The 15,706-nt window shown below is 49.8% G+C and overlaps 1 protein-coding gene across 2 annotated transcripts in view; it reads right to left on the bottom strand.

Moving 5' to 3' along the window:
- Positions 1 to 147: 147 nt before the first annotated feature.
- FHL1 (four and a half LIM domains 1) overlaps positions 148 to 15,706 on the bottom strand; it is a 29,146-nt gene continuing 13,587 nt past the window's right edge. Inside the window, exons 2-6 of one of the 2 annotated variants that reach the window (XM_036401930.2) lie at positions 4,484 to 4,665; positions 3,335 to 3,512; positions 2,682 to 2,851; positions 1,895 to 2,081; positions 148 to 1,128 (exon numbers count right to left, since the gene is read on the bottom strand). In XM_036401930.2, the coding sequence (XP_036257823.1) occupies positions 971 to 1,128; positions 1,895 to 2,081; positions 2,682 to 2,851; positions 3,335 to 3,512; positions 4,484 to 4,639 (849 nt within the window). In that variant the 5' untranslated portion in view covers positions 4,640 to 4,665 and the 3' untranslated portion in view covers positions 148 to 970. The remainder of the gene's footprint in view (positions 1,129 to 1,894; positions 2,082 to 2,681; positions 2,852 to 3,334; positions 3,513 to 4,483; positions 4,666 to 15,706) is intronic. The other variant, XM_036401932.2, reaches the window with a different exon arrangement.

Below are 15,706 nucleotides of genomic sequence, written 5' to 3'. Positions count from 1 at the left end.
GTCCTCAGATACTTAAGGGTGCAATGACAGCACAGCTGACTCTTACTTTGCCAGTATCAATGTAGTAGACTTGGTTTCAGTAGCTTAGCCCTAAGACATGTCAATCATATAAGATGTCAAAATGAAAAAAAATTTCCAGACTATGGATTCCAAGCAGGCACTAGTCTCACTTTTATTCAGTCACTAAACATACACTGACATGATAGGAGAGCTAGCCTTGTATGAGCTATTTTTAATGCACTTGTAAATGCATGTGCATGTTGTAGGTGAAAGATTTACTACTTGTTAATGGATTAATAATTATACATAGACAGCCTTGTTTAAACAATAATATAAAAAAAGCTGATGAGGAAAACTTGCAGGCAAACCACACGGAAATCAAGACTAAAACAAGTTTATGGAAACTTAACTAAGCTAAATGTCACTGCCAAAACATTGTTATCTGTAAGATGAAGCCATTCCTTACATGTGCTGCAATGTGGTGTTGTAGAGTAAGCTAAGGTATTTATTACTTATTAATGGTGCAGTGTTTGTTGTGTATCTGTACTTGTAGAAGCATAATAATGGATCCCTCTGATCCCACATGCAATCTTTGCGTCTCTTTGTTGGAGGTGCATGCCTTGTCAAACCCACTTCAGTTAAGTGCCAAGCTTAATCATATACCAGATAAGTTTAAAACTAGATTTGTTTTAGTTTAAGCCACACACAGATGATGCAGTGTGTGGATCTCTAAATCTAACAGCATTTCAAGCCTTTATACTAGGAGTTACTTGGAAACAGGGTTAGATTTTTGCAAGGCTACATGCTTTTGTACTGCACGATCTTCAAAAGTCAAACCCAGTATATTGAGGCTAATTTAGTTCTTACACTAAAATGGAAAAAGTTAAAACTCTCAACATGCAAAAACCTGCTCTTTTACCAGGGCTGTTTGGGAAAGCAGGGCTTTAAAATCCATCTTACATCTGCTCATTTACAGTCGTTTGGGACACTCAGCACAATAAATTTTTCCATTATGGCAAACAAAGCGCTTGTTGGCCAGCCCACGGGCACACTTTGTGCATTTGAAACAGTAATCGTGCCAGGACTCATCTTCATAGTTAACCACACTGGTTCCTCTTCCAAATCCTGCTAGGAGAGAACACAATTATAGGACGGCGATAGTAGCGCTGCCTTGGCTGGGCTGTCCCTCCAACCAGCCCTGCCTGGTGCTGCCCCCCCAGAGCTGCCCCAGGCGTGCAGGCCACGGGGGCTGCCTGAAACATCCAAGTGGCAGCTGAGCCATGGTTTGGTTGCATCTTCTGATGTTTCTTGAAGAAGAAACATAAGCATAAGGCTTGCATGGCTTGTTTCTGCAATAAGCTTTTTCCCTTGGCTCCTTTCTCCAGCAGTCAAGGAGAGATGTGGAGCAAGGACAGGTTGGGATAAACCCTTGAGGGCTCAGATCTGTGCTCTAAAATGCAGGATGGAATGTGAGCCTCCTGGGACTGGCAGGACAGTGCCCACATTTCAGAGCCGAGCTCTGTCATCCAGTGAGTTTTAAGTGTAAAATACATCAGAAGGGCTACAAATGTCCCTTTGGGACAATAAAACACCACTCGTTTTAGACTTGGGGGGGTCCCAGTCTAAGATATGGGTGGGAATAGTTCTGGTTGGGGGAGTTTTGAAGGAGGTAAATTTGAGACATGCAGAGGCTGCAGAGCTCAGTTACCAGCTCAGCCTCCATCCAGCACAAGCACGTGGCTCAAGAGGCAGATCACATGTAAAATGCTGGGATTGTGCTTGGGTTACCAGACCTGCTTCTGATGTTACCCATCCCTGGGCTCCCTGTCTTTGGGGGATCACTGTCCTGACCTTCAGCACCCACTGCCCTGGAGCTGCATTTAATCCAACATACCTGTAATAGGATTCTTGCATCCAGCACACTTCTTGGCAACACACTCCTTGTAGCACTCAACACAGTAAAACTGATCCTCCACAGCTGTGAAGCGCTTCCCTCCCAGTTGCTTCTTGCAGTTGGAGCAAATGAAACACTCGGAATGCCAAGGCTGCTCCTGGTAAGTGAGGCCTCCAGAAGTGATGGGCTGGGAGAGGAGGAGCAGAGGTGTGGTTAAGAATCAGCAGGGGACAAGAGAGGTGACACAGGCAGGGGGTGTTGGGTAGGAAAGCTTTGTCGTGGAGAGGATCTTTGCAAAGTTTGCATCAAAATTTAATTGAACAGTGCAGTTGAGTCCCTCTAACCTGAAATCCCACATACCTGGCACTGTCATAATACTTTCTTTTACCTGCAGTAACTGAAATTCCACACTAATCAATTGCAGAAGTTGTAAAACAGCTACTGTTTCACTTCTTGAATATTCAGTACCACTGCAGAGTTTAAACTACCCCAAGGCAAGTGCCAGACTGGTATCACTTGGTTTCTGCAGTGTTGCCATCAGCTAACCCAACCACCCCTGCCCAGATGCTGTAATGCACAGGAACCGTCAGCTCTGCCACCATTGCACCAGCTGCTGGCACTGGTATCTCAGAGGAAGAACATCAGCATTGTAAACCAGGTGAACCAATGTACCAACGGTAAACCAGGTGAACCATGGTTTGCCCACTGGTTCACCCTCCCAGCTCCCAAAAGGCACATGAGGGCTGGTTCTGGCACCTGCCTCTGCGGAGGGGAAGGACTCACTTACATTCTTGCACTTAGCACAGGTCTTGGCAAACTTGTGCTCATGGCAGGAGACACAGTAGAAGTCATCACCCTTGGGGAAGAAGCTCCCAGATCCAATCACTTGCTTGCACTGGCTGCAGGTGAAGCAGTCCTTGTGCCACACCATCTTCTTGTACTCAACGTTTTGGTCTCCTACAACAGATAAAAATAAGTTGTCCTGTGAGATTTCAGGCCTGTGGCAAACCCTTCTCCCTGTGCAGTGTTACATCTGTGGCAGGACCTGTCCATAGCTATTCCCATGATTCCAGGAATGCAGACTAGGGATGAGCTGGTAATTTCTCTATCTGATTCTAGCCAGGGCTTGCTAGATTTTCTTAAAATAGTTATCAGCTGCCTGAGCCTTTTAGGACCTTGATTTACTGAGCAAAGCTTTTGGTAGAAATAGTTTAAGACATGAGAGTTAATTATCCACATGAGGGTTAACTGCAAAGCAGCCTTTCAACACTTGAATAAAATGGACAGGTGAGAGCAGCAGTCAAAATTTACTATTCTGAGGTGCTCCAGCCTTCCACTGTGATGCCCAAACCCCTAACTGCAGCCTCCACAGCCTGATAAACCCCCCTGGTTATGCCCTGGAGCAGAACATGGCCCTCAGACCCATCACTGGCACAATACCTGCAATAATGGGCTTGAAGCAGCCCTTACACCTGGGTGCATCCTCAGCAGCAGTGCAGTTGCTGCACCAGACCTTGTTGTTCTCCCTCAGCATGAAGGGCTCGTTGACCAGGGACGTGTAGCACTTGAAGCAGCGGAAGCAGCTGTCGTGCCAGTAGCGGTTCTTGAAATGCAGCTCCTGCAATGAACAGAAAGGGAGGGAGGGAGGGATGGATGGAGTGAGAAGCTTTTCTCTCCCCCTGAGCAGCCCTAAAGCCAAGCTCCTGTCTCACCAGTCTGGGCAGTGAAGGATGGATTTGTTGTTCCTAAGTTTGTCTGATTCAGTGGGTAGGGATACAGTTTCTCTTCAAGCACTTAAGGGCAGGACATTTAACCAAACTCACTGACACAATCACATTCACTTTGGGCTTCCAGGGGGGCAGAACGTGCTTCAAACCAACAGATTGGAGATTTGAGGTTCTGCAAGTTCTCGGGTTCTTACATTCCCTCTAGTTCAGGTGTACATTATTATTGCCATAAACATTAGTCTGGCCCTGAAGGTATATGCTAATGACTTCAGTAATATATTTCTATAGATAAGCAACAAACCGATTTCCGGTTTTTATGGAGATCAAAATAATTTCAACCACCAGGTTTGCAGATATTTGCTGGTCCTGCAGTTTGTGTTTCTTCATGTCCTGCCTGGTGTTAGAGTGTCTGAACATCAGAGATAGTATTATAAATTAACATAAGGAAAAATACCCAGCAGAACCATCTTGCCATCCAACTGCTCTCAAAATATATATACAGAAAGAACTCTTGATTTCCATCATGAAGCAATAAGCATCTAACAAACTGACAAAAATCAGACCTCAGTGCTTTGCCCAGCAGATGAGTTTTGCAGACCCTATGCAGGCCAGCTCCCTGCAGCTCTCTCTGCAGGGCAATTCAGCATTTGCAGCAGGCCATGTGGCTGGATCTAGATGGTGGAATAAGATCCTGTGCCCAAGCGGCCCACCATGAATACACCCCAGTGCCGCTCTTTGCCCGATGAGCACACGGCTGGCAGCCAGAGGACTCCAAAGAGCTGCTCAGAGCCTGAGCAGAGCAAACAGGAGAGTGACCAGCCTCTGCCTCTCCTCCTCACCCACCGAGGAGCTCAGCACTGACCTTGGAGTCGGCCCCGATGGGTTTCTTGCACTCGATGCAGGTGTTGGCGCAGAACTTGTCGAAGCACTTGACGCAGCAGTGCCGCCCCTCCTTCTGCACATACTTCTTGCCCTGCAGGGGGTCCCGGCAGTAGTGGCAGTCAAAGCGCTCCGACATGGTGCCCACGGTGTAGCTGCCAGGCCCTGCAAGAGCACAGCCATGAGGGGACAGCTCTGAGGGGACAGCCCTGAGGCCCTGACTGAAGCGCTCCGACATGGTGCCCACGGTGTAGCTGCCAGGCCCTACCAGAGCACAGCCATGAAGGGACAGCATCGAGGCCCTGGCAGCTGCTCCAGCCTCCTGGGGCTGTGAAGATCACTAGGAGGAACATGGCTCAGGAATGAGCATGTGGTGGCTCCTTGATAGGTAAAGGAGCTCCAATCGAGGAGAGCAGAATCCCAAACCAGACTTTTCGCCATCCCCTTGTTAAGTGGAAGGACGCTAGGCTGGTTTATTTACACACTGCACATCAAGCAAGGGTAATGACACCTGATCACTCCCTGGGAGTCCCTTAGTTCATTACTGCACGCCTCAGTGAGGTCCTGGCTGAGGCACTACATCACTTGTGTGTAGAAATCACCCACAAACATGAGCACAGTGTGACTGTTCCCATGTTTTCGGCCTGAACCCACAGCCAGCTGCAGCCCTCCAAGGCCTTTTGTCCTGGATAGTTGTTCAGCTTCCAGCTGCCTCTTTTCACCAGGCTTTCACATATAAAACCATAAGGGAAAAAAAAAAGAAAAATATAAAAAAAAAAAAAAAAAAACAAGAAAAAAATCTGCCTCCATGGAGAGATATTTTTCAGTTCACACCATCAAGGCTCTGCCAAGGTCTGATGTTCCACCACGGCCAGGGAGCTGTCGGGGGGTGTGCGGAATCATGACTGGAGGATTTTCCACTTTGGCTCACACTTTCTCCCCAGACACCTGTCCCTTCCTGCACTCCCAGTCTCCTGCTAATGGCTCCCTCCTTTCCATGCACCCTTCCTCAGCAGAAGCCACCAACACTCTTGCAAGAGGATCCAAGGGCTCTGTCAGGATTTAGAGAATCCTGGACTGGTTTCGGTTTGAAGGAACCTTAAAGATCATGTTGTTCCAAACCCCCTGCTAAGGACAGGGGTGCCAGCCACTACATCAGGTTGCTTAAAGCTGATTCCAGCCTGGCCTTCCAGGGAGAGAATTCAAGAGTTACAGAAGCCCATGGAGTCCCACAGAGGCAGCTCCATCCCTGCCCCTGCCCCTGGTGCCCCAGCACTGCAGAGCCCATTTCCCTGCACAGCCAACACACAGGGACACAGCCTTGAACCTTCTACATCATCACCAACCCGATGGGAAATGTGGCTGTGGTCTGGCAGCAGGGACTGCCAAGAGGAAATGTTCTCTCTTCCTGACAGAGGAAGGGAGGGAAAGGACAGAGTCAGGCCCTACAAATTGCTGCTGCCTCCATCACGTGGCCTCACCTTGGACCACCCCACCCAGCCCTGGGGCTACCCTGGAGCCTGTTCCTTACAGAGTTCAGGGGTACCACAGTGCTCATTGCAGCCGTGCTGCTCCCAGCCCAGCACAATCTGCCTTTATACACCAAAGCTGTAGGGGTTCTGGGGTGCAGAGAAGGTGTGTCACTCCTGGCTGTGCCCTCACAACAAGGCAGGGTCAGTGGGACCCTGTTGGGCTCACCCTTGGCTGCAGGATGCTCTTGGTCTGCCCTGTTATGGCCTAAGGCTCACAGGATTTTCATGGACACTTGCCCACCCCAGTAATTCCAGATGTACCATCAGCTACAGGGCCCAGCCTCACCAGAGCCCTGCAGCACACCAGGACCAGCCCAGCCCTGCAGGGTACAAAGCCATAGGAGCCTGTACATGAACACTTTGTCATCACAGCACAGCATCTGCCTCATCTGGGCCCAGGAAGAGTGGGACTCACACTGTTACCTTGTAGGCTTTGAAATCCAAGGGTCTTCACACTATCTCCTCTTTGTCACCCTCTCAATAACATAGATGTATGTTAAGCTGAAGGATTGCTATTTCAGAGAGCAGGACAGAGAGCCATAAAGAAAAGTTTCACATAGGGAGGCTGCAGCAAGATGGAGGCTCTGTTCACACCCTATTCCTACCCCTAAAACTGACAGAGGCAGGCTGGAGACTGAACTGGTAGGAATTGTACTTTGTGGAGGGATCAAGGTCTGGAAATAATCCCTTGGCAAGGCCAGGGGATGTCATGTCCTGCTGACAAGCACACCAAGGACTTTGAGGTACCTGTTCAAGCAAATGAAACAGATAAACAGCTGGGAAACATGGAAACTATGTGAGCCACCACCAGCTCTGCAGAGCTCTAGCAAGCAGGTGGGTTTTATTTGGAAGAAATACAGTTGCAGAGCCCAGGGCAAATGGTATTGAAATGTCCCTGATCTCAGGTTTAGGGTTGCTTTCAGCCCAGAACACATAATCTTGAAAGCATGGCTCAGGGAGCAGCACAACCCCGTGTTCCCATGTAACACATCACCTGCTAATGTGAGACACATTTATCACAGCAGCTCTGCAGCTCCACAGGCAAATTAACACCAGGCTGGAGCCCCCAGACTGGGCTGTGCCAGCAGCTTCTGCCTGCCTTATGCCATCTCACACAGCAGAAAGCCCCTCTTGTGCACAGGCAGGAGCATGAATTTGCTTCCAGCTTTTCCAGAGGCTTCCTGCCCTCAGCACTATCATCCCTGAATTCCTGATCTGGAGCCAGGAGAGGCACCTCTGTCCCCTTGCCTGCAGTGAGGATGCAGGGTCCCATTGCCCCTGCAAATGTGCTGGCTGCTGCTGGGCTCTGCTCACCTGTGCCATGTCCAGGGCCCACAGCAGCCACAGAAGCAGGACCAGCCCACCCAGGGTAGGGTACACAAGAGCCCTGGAAGCCACCAGTGTGTGGCAAAGTGAAGCTCCAGGCCACTAGCAGCTGTGCTGGGACCACCGGATTATTTTCCCCAAATGGAGCAAACATCTGTGGACACTTCAGAGCTCAGGTTCATTTGGTGTCCTACAGATGGTCCCCTCAGCAGCCCTGTCCCCTCTCATGGAAGGTAAACAGAGCAGATATTTCTTGTGCTCTGTATAAAAATAAATGTATTTCAAAAGCCTGCTTGGCAGCAGGTCATGGGTTTGGAGTTGTTTATCTCCTAAATTACCTGCTCACCCTCCAGCTGCACCAGGTCCCCACAGCACAACTTTCCAGAGCTTCCAAGTATATTAACTCTGGCCTGTCTTTACCATCTGGAAAGCAGGCAAGTTATGAAACTCGGGGTACACTGGGTATATGGAAAAATCATCACTTCCTTGGGTCTTTATTCAGTGCCCTCATCATCCCTTCCCATGCAGCAGATGCTAAGCACAGGGTAGGAATCCACACAGGGGTACAACAGTGCTACAGCAGCCCAAAACCAGGGAGAGCACTCACCAAACCACCACTAAAACCCAGAGCACTGAACCTCTGTGCTTCTTTTCACACTGCTGTGCTGAAAATGAGAGTGGTACATGCAGATGCTTTTGCTGGGAAGTCACTTGAGCACAAGTTTCTGTGGCTGTACCTTTACACCAGACTATAGCATCTCTGAGGTGACAGCCTGGTCTCTTTTTCAGCCCCAGGAGAATCTCATACCCTGAGGACATGCACTGATCCAAACCCCATGGCAGTCTGACACTGAGGCAATAAAATGGGATTTAGAAAGCAGAGGAAGAGCATGGACAGGCTGGAACTATTCCCCTTCCCAGGCATGTGCAGAAGATTGTTCTGCTGGAGAGAAGCAGGTGAAAACAGCAAGCACAGGCAGCTGGGGGGAGGGGAAAATGCAGAATGTGCCCATCCTTAAATAGTCTAGAGGACCCTCAATAAGATGGAGAAAAATGCAGCCATACTTCCAGAAATGAATCTCACTCTAAGCAAGGGATCCCAGTCCCACCAGCCCTGGCAGGGTGGTCTCTAAATGTAGCTCCCTGATGGATTTGGCTACAGCTGGAGGGCAGAAGGCCAGGCCAGTGGCCTTCTCAGATATCAGGGTATTTGGCACAAAGACCCACTGGAATACAACCCTAACATTTACCTGACCACAGAGGTGCCAGTTTGCCACTTGTCCCCTGAAAGCATCTTCTACTCCAGAAAAACAGCCCTTGGACAGCCGCACCTTCCATCCTTCAGAGACCTCAAACACTTGGGCCCCAAGGGCCACCAACACCAAGCAGACACAGGGCTGCCTGAGGGTCAGGGCCACCTCTGCACCCTGCAGCATGGCCAGCTTTGGGATGGAAAGGATACAGACCTAAGCAGTGCCACCCCACAAAAACTGCTGCACCCACACAACCCCTGCCTCCTGCTGGGCTCCTGCACCACCCTGGGCTGGTTCATCCCAGTTCAGCCAAAAACCCAAAGCAGCATCACAGTGGTTTGCACAATAAATGGAACCAAAGCACTCAGGGAAGGAAGCTGAAGCACAGCTGATAAGCAAAGCACTTAGCACAGGCTATGTGTTAATGTCTCTGGGGAATATGTTTAAATGTGATAAACCACCAAGGAAGAACTTGAAGTGTAGTCTCTATACACAACCAGAGAGATGTGTACTTACACTTCACAGATTATTCTGCCACTTAAGAAAGAAGATGAGTCTGAAGTTGTTAACCCTCTGCCCTACACACAGTTGCATATGGAAGAAAAAGAGCTTTTTGATTCTACATTAGTTTTGTTTTTTCTCAGCAGACTGAGTACACAGCCCCACTCTGCCAGGCACTGGCTACACCTGCCTGTTTCAGATCAGTGCTGGCAGCCCTGCTCTGTCACCTGAGTTACTATTCTCAGCATTCCTCTATGCAAGGTCGCATGCTTTGCTATAAATACCTGGGGAACCCTTAAAAGAAGGGTCCTGTTAATCCCAAATGCAAAGTGACACTCAGGACTGCACTGGCACGATGCCCTGGGCAAAAAACATTTGCAAAACCCAAGAAAAGAAAGAAAAGAAATCTCTTGTAGGTCCTTTTTGCTGGGATGGTTGAAAATACCAGAGCTGTGCTCTCCCACTGCCAGGCTGGGGCACGTGCGAGTCTCATACTCTATAATTCAAAAATTAATCTGTTGATAAAAGGAAAGCTTCTTTATTTAGAGCAAGAACAGCTCCAAGTTCCTCAGGCACTTGCCAAAAACATTCCCTACGGTCCTATTGCCACCATGTGTGAGCACATCCCAGTCATTACTAAATCCTCACAGTTCCCCAGGGAAGCAGGGACATGCCATTTATTAAAAATCACTGGCCCAGCCCTGCAAACACTTTCCCCAGGGATTGCTTTGGCATTCAGTGAAGGCTAATGAGGCACCACTGCCTCAAGTAAGGCTGAGCACTTCAGGCAGAGTTTAAGCAACAAAGCCCAAACCTTTCAAAACAAAACAAATCCTGGTCAGTAACTAACTCTGTGGCTGCATTAAGTTTTGCCCTTTGAGACTCCCCTGTTGTGTTCCCAGCTAAGCACTGGTCTGCCCCACCTCAGCAGCTGGATGCTCTTCTTACACCCAGGTGCCAAAATGAGATTTCCTCCTGCTCTGGAGGACCCAGCCTCACCCTGAGCAGGCACTGTGATACCCCCACAGCTGCCCTGGGGTTCCCAGTGGTCTGCAGGATCAGACACTGTGCTGTGACTCTTTGGCAGAACAGTCCAACCACATCATCTGCTCAGAACACCCTGCAGCATTTTATATCACAGCACAGCATCAAATCTGGGATGAGTTCTTGCTCCAGGGGACGTCCCCTGAGGAAGATGAGAAAGAAAAAATTACATAGCTGGGAGTGTAATGGAAGGATGCTACAAGCATTGCTCAGTCTTGTGGGGTGAAGTTAAACATCTTCTTACATCAAATGATACCACAGAAGTCAGATTTTACTCGCAGTGATGCCCTGCATAACATGTATGTGCATCCCACCAGCAAATCCTGAGCAGTTACGTGCTGTGCAAGCAGCCTCAGGTGTGTGCCGCAGCCTGGGAAGGTGAGCAGGGAGCTGAGCAGCAAACTGTGCCTCTTCTGCCCAGCTTTGAGGAGGCTCTCTGTGCCCAAGTCTCAGGAGCACCCCTGGCTCCTGGTGTGCAGCAGCTGAGTTTGGTGCCCACAGGAGCTGCGCCCACCCTGTCCCCAGCACATCCACCCTCGGGGCTGTGTCTCACCAAGAGACACAATGGCACTGCCTCTGTGCTGTGGGGCTGTGAATGCACCCTGGATATGCACAAAAACAGCTGCTAAGAGGGAGATAGGCATTCAAAATTCCCAAAGAGCTTCTGATTGTCTTCAGCTGCAGGGCTAGAGGAATGAGTCAGGATGGGAAGACACCCATCCTGACATGTAAAATATGATCTCAAGATTCCTGTCAGTGTTAATGGAAAAATTAACATTTTCCTATCACTGGTAAGGGTCAGCCCATCTGAATTAAAAGATAAACAGAGAAGAGGGACTAACCACAAACTTCTCACCAGAGCAGAGTAAACCATCTGGGTTTACACTCTGGTCTCCCCTCTGCCCTGGGTTTCTCTGCTCACTGCAATAAACTTGCAGCAAGGAGGAGCATTGTTCCCCATTTTCACCACATCTTGATCAAATATCAGCTGAGCCCCAGCCTTCCCACAGCAGCAGATACAAAAACATTTAAAATCCAATGCATTTTACAAAACAAACAAGGCCAGCACCAGCCCTGTGCTCCAGCACCAGTCTCCCACGGTTATCAGCCCATTTGCCATCAGGAGTTACAGCTGCAGATTGCTGAGATTTCAGTCTGCATTCTAAGTTATTTCTCTGGCACAGGAGCCTTTTGGCAAAACCTTCCTCCCCATTCACCAGGTGTGCTCCCCCAACACCTGGCAGCACAGCCACTTTACCTGTGTGCCTGTGGAAAGCCATGGTCAGCAGCCCAAAGTCACCAGCAGCCCCTCAGGTAATGGAGTTCACAGGCTGATAAGGAGCTGCCCCATTTGATAACATATATTTAAATGGAGGCTATTAATATGGACAGGACTCCTACCAGATGTCCACTCCCCTCCCCAGAGATCTCAACCTTAATCCCCCTTGGAAATTCTTACCATTTTAGGTGATCTGAGGGAGAAGAATAGGATCCTGAGAACTCTAGGTCTCTGCAGGCAACAGTCAAATACCTGCCCAGCTACTCAGCACCCAAATTAGTCCCAAAGGCAGAATGAACTCATGAACTTGACCCCATGCTGGTACTATTTGGCCTTGGCTTTAGAGTGAGATTGTGTCTCGTAGCAGTCCTGAGCTAAATTCCAGACTCAACACGAACGCTGCTCTGCCATGGCTGAAGGGAAGAGGTGATCACAGCACTCTGGGGGCCAGAGGGGCTGCAGCCCCAAGAGCCAGCAAAGGGCTGTCTTCTGGCCCAGGAAGGATGTGGCTGTACCCCAGAGGACTCAGCTGACTGCCCACAGAAATACCAGCACATAGATTCACGGGTGGGTTGGATTTGCTCTCAACATGGAGGTCATGCTGAAGTTTCACTGCCAGTAAAACTGCCATTCCTGGTCCTTCCCCAGCTTTTTCCTTAAGGAAGCTCACAGCATTAACTGCTCACAGGGAGCAAATCCCTGAAGAGCAGCACTTAGAAAGATGGGTGTGATGATATGGGGCTTCTCTAGCATCTAGCATGGCTTTAGAGGCACTGGCTCATGCCTCTGTCCTCTGGACTCAGGTGTCCCCAAAGCTCTCAGGAAGATCCCAGCTCCATGGCTCCAGCTGACCTGTTTCCACCCAAATCACATCAGGAGGAGAGGGAGCTGTGGCTCGGGGTCACTCCTGTGGGGACCCCCAGGCTGCAGCAGCCCCCAAGCCCTGCACTCACCCTGGGTTATGCAACTGCTGGGGACGCTCAGGGCTGGGGGCCAGGGAGGCCCAGCTGCTAATCCTGCCTCCCACTGACGCACTGCACAGCCGTGGGAAAGTCACTGAACCTCCCTGACAGCCACTGGGAAGAGCCAATGTTTATCATTCCTTCCAGGGAGCCCATGGTGGTGGTGTCTGGCCTCTGAAGAGCAGCCCTGCTACGGCCAGGATCATCTCTGCTTCCCAGGAGCTCCTCAGCCACACATGCAGTCTCCAGCCTCAGCACTGGCCTTGGTGAGCCCCTGAGCCTTCACACCCATCTTAGCTACCCAGGCAGCACAACCACAAGCTCAGCATCTCACCAGCATCCTGACATCTCCAAGTTTCCAACATGGCCTGGAAAAGGCCACTCTTGACAGCATGGAATTCCAAAAGAGCTCAGCATGGATCCACTGGTGCAGCAGATTGAGGCTGGGACATGCTAAAATACTGATGCACTGAAACACTTTGGCGAGGAAAAACCCAGTGTTATTCTGCCCCAGCTCATCTATAAACTGCAGCAAATTGTTTGCATAATTCAGATGGCAACAGGAACCCTAACAACTGGTATTTTCCTGTTCTAATCTTGCTGTGCACAGTGTAATATTTACAGACATGAGTTCATTTTTGGCAATGCACGTAGAGTTTGCACCATTAACCATTCTCATTCCTTTCCAGCTTCCTACACAAAGCCCTGGCACCCTCCCACCCAGCTGTCATTTCCTGCTTTCCCCAGAATGCCCAGGTATTCCCAGCAGAAGCCTTGGCTCCCATCCTGGCTGATGGGCAGAGTCTCTGTGATGCCAGCCCTGCCACGCCCCGAGCGGAGGTGGCTGCAGCCAGCAGCACTTTGGAGCTGCAGAGGGCTCTGGAGAGCAGGGACGGACACTTGGGTGGCATTTCATGTGCACAAACACACGTGTGTCCACAGCACCACGACAGGCTTGGGCTGGAGGAGAGAAGAGAGGGAGAAAGTTTGGCCAAGAAACAGGAGGAAGACCCAGAAGTGTGGATGCCTATGGAGCTCCCTGGCACAGCTCACTCTGCAAAGCCCCAGAGCAGACTTTAATTAAAGGCCATTCTGTTTGAATCTCTGGCCTCCTGGTCCAGCAGCAGGAATGGAACAACCTTACTGCTGCTCTTAGTTTCTTGCTTGGTTATAGCCAAATAACTGGACAATTCCCTTTTCCTTCCCAAGCCTCTCTCCATCCACACAAGCCCAGGTGATTAAACACAGAGGTGCTGCAGGTGTAGCACAAGTGCCAAGGAGAGACATCAATGCCCCATGAAACGTGTCAAGGAGCAGACACCTCCAGGAGATAGAGGGTGTCCCAGAATGGAGCTGTGCCAGCCCTGCCTGAGCCCTTGTCTGTGCACGAGGCACTCACAGGACCCAGAGGAAAGAGTGCTACAAATACACCAGTGAGTGCACAGCAGGGCACAGCAGGCTTGGGATGTCATGTTTTTAACATTAAACCTGTCCTGTAGGTTTTCCAGGTAGCTGCCCTGGACACACTGATCCCACCCAGCGGGTCTGACTGCAGAGCAGCATGGCTGGGCCATAGTGTCATCCACTGGGATAAACAAATGATTCACGTTGTGATTTCCAGAGTATTTTCTTGCCCTAAGAATCCTGCCAGAAAAGGTCTTGGTCTCTCAGCTTGCTCACACATCCTGCTGTCATTCAACAGGCAGAAACTCCTAAAGAGAGCTGTTCTAAGTCAGGCATTGGTGAACTATTAGTCACCATGATCAAAGAAAGCAGCAGTAAATATGAGCAGCAGAGCACCTGTGCACCTCCTAAAGTAATGCTGTGCCTCCTGCTTCCATACATGCTGTTGGCAATGCACAGTGCACCTGCACAGAAGAGCACACTGCCATTCACCAGGCTCCCCAGGAAATGAGAGTCCCACATTGCTCCCTACCCTTCCTGTCCTGAGGGCAGATCAATTCTTTTTTAATTTTTTTTTTTTTGTCTCAGGTTACATGTGTGTGTCTTCCCACAGCAAAGCACTCCTGCCCAAGAGATCTCAGTTATAAACTTCCTTGGCTCTTCTGAGGCAGAAATAAAACAGTTTTTAAAAAACATTTCTTTGTTTTAGTATAAAGACAAAGTTTGCAGGAAGACCACCAATAAGAGAGTTTGGTTTGAGAGGAGAGAGGACATAGATACAGCTCTCTCCAAGGAAAAGACCGCTGTAGCTGATCCATCAGAGAGACATAAGAGACCCCAGTGGCACTGAAATGCTGGACAGGTTTGGCACCAGGACTGGCACTGGGGGCTGATCCAGCTCTCCAAGCACTCAGTATCCAACACTGGCAGCAGGCACTGCAGGGCAGTGTTTGCACATCAGCCACAGAGCACTGCCAGGGGATGCTGGGATGCTGGTCCCTGTTCCCCCAGCCAGAGACCCTGCCTGACACGCTCACATCTGAACCACAATGGGAATTTTCCACCTTGTCCTTTCAAATCTGAACAGTTTCTGTGTGAAGTATCCCAAAAATGCCCAAAAAGTCTCAAATCCAGCTCTGTGCTCAAGGATGTGCCTCAGCACCCCTGAAGCATCTCACAGGCACTCACAGGAACACAAGGTAGAGACAGCTGGGATGTTCCCACATCCAGAGCAAAACCAGCAAGGACATCCCTGCAGGGACAGGGGAGTGAGCACCCCAGGCACCAGGTGAGCCCTGGTTTTCCCAGGGAACAGCTCACAGGGACAGTAGAGAAGGAAAGTGGCAAGATGTGCAAAAAGCATGATTCTTCCAGGCTGAGCTGCAGCTCACAGCTGGGTCACAGCTGGATCACAGCACTGAGCTGAGCCTTTCAGTGCCAAGGGAAGTCTTTTGGGTCAGCTCTGAAGGTAGGGGTAGAGGAATGTGGAATAGGTTTATAAGGAAGCAGATGCAGGATGGGCAACATCCAGGAGCTCAGATAGAGTGTGAGTAGAAACAAAAGGCGGAAAAGAAGACAGGATAAGAAGAGGGGGAAAAAGGGATAAGGGCGTAGTAATAGGAAGGAATGGTCAGAGATAACAGAGCTGGAAATAAACTCATCTGAGAAAAAGCAAAACCAGGAAGAGATATAAACCAAGTCCTTCCCCATCTGCCTCCATCCACAGGCTGGACTCTTTCCAGGACTATTCCTGTGGCAGCTCCAAATTTATTTCCCTGCTGCCATCTGCTCTGTGGCTCCCCTCCACACACGCTCCTGACTGGCACTTCTTCCCTTCACCTGTTGCTGACATGGCAGACCTCTCACTGCTGCTGGGAGCCAAGTGACTCTGGGGCCTGGGGGAGT

The sequence above is a fragment of the Molothrus ater genome, chromosome 14 (assembly GCF_012460135.2).
Source record: "Molothrus ater isolate BHLD 08-10-18 breed brown headed cowbird chromosome 14, BPBGC_Mater_1.1, whole genome shotgun sequence".
Lineage (NCBI taxonomy): Eukaryota > Metazoa > Chordata > Aves > Passeriformes > Icteridae > Molothrus > Molothrus ater.
Note: the sequence above shows the minus strand (reverse complement) of the source record. Positions and strands in the feature narration are given on the sequence as shown.